This window comes from Penaeus chinensis, chromosome 6 (assembly GCF_019202785.1).
Source record: "Penaeus chinensis breed Huanghai No. 1 chromosome 6, ASM1920278v2, whole genome shotgun sequence".
Lineage (NCBI taxonomy): Eukaryota > Metazoa > Arthropoda > Malacostraca > Decapoda > Penaeidae > Penaeus > Penaeus chinensis.
The window spans coordinates 30,736,432-30,741,431 of NC_061824.1; the positions used below are offsets into that span (position 1 = coordinate 30,736,432).

Genomic DNA, 5,000 nt, shown 5'->3' on the forward strand with positions numbered 1-5,000 from the left:
TAAAATCTGCATCCAAATGTTTTTTTTTTAAGGTACAAATTTATATATTATCATTGTTAACAATTACAGGTTTATTTTGTGAAATAGAATATAAACTGGATGGGATGATGCTGTAATTGCTAGAAAAAGATTGAATGATTAAGGCTAACAATAAAAAAATGTGTTCCAGTGATAAGTAATTTATAAAATAAATTGAATTAGACATTAATTTTTAATAACCTAACCATCTTCAAATTTCCTATAAAAAAAATAATATATGACATATAACATATGATAAAAGAGTAAAGTACTAAAAATAATAACAGTAAAATAAACTTCAGCGCAACTAAGCCTTCTCCATCGGAATAACCACACACTGAATACAGCCACCACCTGTTCCTGTTCTCCTGTCTCGATGCTCTAATCATCAAAGCGCTTTGTGACATCCGCAAGCCGCCACAAGCACTTCCCCCGCAACACCATCTTCTGGCACGCTGATCTATGCATGTCGGCCATGGGTGTATCATCGGCCCCCATCAGCTGGATGAGGAACATGCGGCGGACCCTGTCACTGGTGTTGTCATATGACCCGTGAATGAGCAGGTACGAGAAAATGACCACCTGGGAGGAAAAACAACACTGGGTTTGAGTCTGATTTCTCTATTCTATTTCACAAATGAAACATACTGATGAGTAACATTCCTTCCTTTAAAAAAGAAAATACCTCATCCTGGTGTCAAAGACCTTATCCATATTCTCTTGAACATGTATATTAACATAAACATTAAACATTCTATATGGAAGTGTATAGGAGTGGATTTACATCTTACAAATGATAAATATAAGTAAAAAAAAGTAACAAAAGAAAAAGAAAGCATAGGTATAAATTAATAAATAATTAAATATCAAGACACACTAACTATGTATTCACAAATCTAATATTATTCATACAAAAACACCATCCTAGTTCTACAGAAATTCATGATGGAGAAGAAAGTCAACTATAAACCCAAGTGACATCTTTTAATAAAAGAATCTAGAGAAACAAATTATCCTAGTATCTTTTGGTCTTAGAAAAAAATGAGCCATGCCAAGTTTAGCATTCACATTACTGATAAAAAAAAACAATAACATATTTTCTGAAATAGATTTCTGGGGCAATATACACTCCCATAGCACATAAATGTTATACATCATAAGCAAGACAAATTTCCTTTTGAAATACTAAATTCCATTCTTCACGCTTTTTCATAAATTAATGCCTTCACTATCAATCAAGATGCACAACTACCTTTGTTTTATTCCCTTATCCAGCCATTACTACCTATCTACTGTATTTCCCATTATCTTCAACTTTTAATTTTTCTCAGAGCTTCTAACAGAGGTGCTATCAAAGAGAATACACTAAATATCTCCTTTTCAAAAAAGTCATCCACAAACATATACTTTGTAACAAGATTTCTCTCTTTATAAACCTTAATTTCCTTTATAAAAACATTGCAAGCTTCCTTCTTCAAATTACTGTATCAGTGATCTCAAACAAAGTATGAAGTTATAAAACCCAAATGTCTTTGTCACATCATTATTGCCCATTTGTACAACTGCTATAATAATGCATATGCTATAATAAAAATCATGGAGAAAATGCTCCTTTCACTAAAGCTAAAGACAACGATCAATCGGTCAGAAAGATATGACTTTATTTCTCAAGATGTTGTTATTTACCGTTTCAATTTAAAATCCAGGTTATTGTATTTCTTCCAAATTCTCTTTTCATTACTACTAAATCTCTAAAGCAGAGACAACTCACACTGGACCAACCACTCACTTCTCAATCTCTATCTCCATCTCTGACACTTCATTTACCTCAGAAGACCCTCAAAATTTCTAGTCCCTAAAGCACGGGGTAACTTCACTTGCCTCTTAGGATCAACCACTCTCTTCTTAATTTCTAAATCAAATCCACTACTTGCTTTAGAATACCATCCACTGAATTCTAATCCCTACGTTAAAGATACCCTTCTTTCCATAGATCACCCATTCACTTCTAATCTTTCGATCAAATACCCGTCCACTGCATTAGAAGACCACGTGCCCATTTCCAATCTAAAAATCAAAAACACCTCTCTTGCTTTAGGTGACCCTCTACTCATATCTAATTTTTAAATCAGTGATATCTTCACTACGTTAGGAGACCACCTATTCACTGCTAATATCTAAATCAAGGACACCATTATCACATTAGAAGAAAACCATCCACACACTTCTAATCTCCAAGTCAAAGACACCTTCCTTGCCTCTGAGGATCACCTACCTGTCCTCTCTTTAGGGTAAGTGGTGTTGCCTTCTCTATGGGGAACTTCTCCTGGCTAAGGTAGTGCCATCCAGGGACACTGCTGCAGTCTTCCTGAGGGCCGAGCTTGTGCGAACCCGGGTACACGCACAGCCCTCCGTTCTGGGGGTCAGCGTCGTCCAGGCTCACAAACACGGCTATCATGGAGTCATTCTTAAAGGGGAAGTAGTGGTAGTCCTGAAAGTAGTGTGGAATACTTAGGCGTCTTTGCTCAGCTGGAGTTGTTTTCATCAATATCTGTTTTTCTCTACCTTTTCTTTTCCCTTAAGTATATCCTGCATATGATATTTTTTTGGCTTTTATGTTAAATTCATGAGTTTTCAACTTATTTTCTTTATTAATTTGTATTACTCACTACAAAATGCTAACATTATTTCAAATCAAATAATCATCATCATCATAATCACCAGCATTATCATTCTTAACAATATCCTCAATATCATTACCACTGTTACTAGTAGTACGTACAGTATCAGTATTATTATCCTCATTACCATCATCATCATTTTCATCCTTAGCTTTATTATCGTTACTTTTAAAATCATTACCAATTTCATTTCCACGTATAATCAAAACCCATATTAACAAAAGCTACAAGCAAATCACTGGAACCAATAAAACAGGAAACGATATCTCAAGCAAAAACTTGAAATAAATGGAAAAATTCTTTCACTCCTGCCTCATTAAAGCTTCATTACCTGATGCATGGGAAATGGAGAACCAGTGCCGGGAGGCTTCAAGTGCGCTTTGGTGTGGTGTAAGAGAATATCCGACGTGTTCATTACGTCTTCACAAGCATCAAGCATCTTCTCGTGGAGCAACAAGCGTGTAAAGGCTGCCGAGTGCATCTGAAGTCCGTGTATTGACTGTACTTGCTAGAGGGTCCAGAGAATATAGCATTAATATATTGTGTTTTCTTTCTTTCTTTTTTTACATGACTATAGAGAAAAGATTTTGAAACTAAACATTCTATAGCAAGGCAGTAATGCAACATCTTTACTGTATACAAAATACAATGGTTTTGTTATACAGCACCTTATAGTAGCATCTCTTTGAAAACTAGAGCATCAACTTTTAAACACATTAACCACCTCAAAACAACCCAAAAGGTCAATCTCCAAATATAAAGATAATCATTAAAAACTCCTAACTCACCATATAGTAAAGAACCTTAAAAAAGAAGAGCATTTCACCTCACCGTCCAAAGGCAGTTCTGACATGCCACACCCCTGAGACAAAGAACCAAAAATAAGACTCACCGTCACGCCTGCTTTCTTATTCCAGTCACCCTGCCACGTAGCCTCCAAATTAGAATCGGCCTTCCGCTTAAAGATGTCATCGTAATCACGGCTCAGTTCATCCGTCTGCTCTTTGGTCAGAACATCGATGACAACATAGCCGTTGTCATCGTAGAATTTCTTCTGCTCAGGTGTTAGGAACTTCATCTTATGTGAAAGAAGAGAAATATTGAGGATCAAACTTTATCCTAAATGAAAACTAATTTCTGACAAACAATTCTGCAATGGTGAACTCAGGAAATGTATTTCTCATACATAAATATATAACATACATACATATATACTGAGAGGTAAACAAATTGATAGATAGACAGATAGATAGACAACCAGATACACAGATTGACAAATTAACATTTAGACAGATAATCTGTTGTACTAACATCACCTGTTTCCAATATCAGATGCAAAGATGTGAAGACACTGAAAATAATTTGACAGTATCACTTCTTATTCTTCCCTAACTTTTAATAGATATTAAGAAAATGCCATTGAAATGAACTTACTGTGCTCCAAGCCCAGGTCTATCAAATAGGCAGATGCGTTTCTAGGTACCAAAATAGCCTTTCTGAAGTGGCAGGGAAGAATATATATCTTGGGACTGATAAGATTAATTACAAAGGTAGATAGAGGAAGAACAAAGAGAGAGAGAGAGAGAGAGAGAGAGAGAGAGAGAGAGAGAGAGAGAGAGAGAGAGAGAGAGAGAGAGAGAGAGAGAGAGAGAGAGAGAGAGAGAGAGAGAGAGAGAGAGGAGAGAGAGAGAGAGAGAGAGAGAGAGAGAGAGAGAGAGAGAGAGAGAGAGGAGAGAGAGAGAGAGAGAGAGAGAGAGAGAGAGAGAGAGAGAGAGAGAGAGAGAGAGAGAGAGAGAGAGAGAGAGAGAGAGAGAGAGAAGAGAGAGAAGAGAGAAGAGAGAAGAGAGAGAAGAGAGAGAGAGAGAGGAGAGAGAGGAGAGAGAGGAAAGAGAAGAGAGAGGAAAGAGAAGAGAGAGGAGAGAGAGAGAGAGAGGAGAGAGTGAGAGGAGAGAGAGGAGAGAGAGGAGAGAGTGAGAGGAGAGAGGGGAGAGAGTGAGAGGAGAGAGGGGAGAGAGGGGAGAGAGAGGGGAGAGAGGGGAGAGAGAGGGGAGAGAGGAGAGAGAGGAGAGAGAGGGGAGAGAGGGGAGAGAGGGGAGAGAGGAGAGAGAGGAGAGAGAGGAGAGAGAGGACAGAGAGGACAGAGAGGGGAGAGGGGAGAGAGGGGAGAGGGAATGAGGGAAAGGGAAAGGAAGGGAGAGGGAGAGGGGAAGGGGAAGGGGAAGGAGAAGGAGAAGGAGAAGGAGAAGGAGAAGGAGAAGGAGAAGGAGAAGGAGAAGGAGAAGGAGAAGGAGAAGGAGAAGG

General features: G+C 38.1%; 1 protein-coding gene across 5 annotated transcripts in view; it reads right to left on the reverse strand.

Annotated features, from left to right (window-relative positions):
* The window catches only part of LOC125026347 (phytanoyl-CoA dioxygenase, peroxisomal-like), a 7,386-nt gene that overhangs the window by 1,376 nt on the left and 1,010 nt on the right, over positions 1-5,000 (reverse strand). For 3 of the 5 annotated variants that reach the window (XM_047614728.1, XM_047614727.1, XM_047614726.1), the window contains exons 2-5: positions 3,592-3,777; positions 3,031-3,207; positions 2,294-2,509; positions 1-600 (exon numbers count right to left, since the gene is read on the reverse strand). The exon at positions 1-600 is cut by the window's left edge and continues 1,376 nt beyond it. In XM_047614728.1, the coding sequence (XP_047470684.1) occupies positions 400-600; positions 2,294-2,509; positions 3,031-3,207; positions 3,592-3,777 (780 nt within the window). In that variant the 3' untranslated portion in view covers positions 1-399. Of the gene's footprint in view, positions 601-2,293; positions 2,510-3,030; positions 3,208-3,591; positions 3,778-4,010; positions 4,051-4,133; positions 4,263-5,000 lie in introns of those variants that run through there. The other 2 variants (XM_047614729.1, XM_047614730.1) reach the window with 2 other exon arrangements.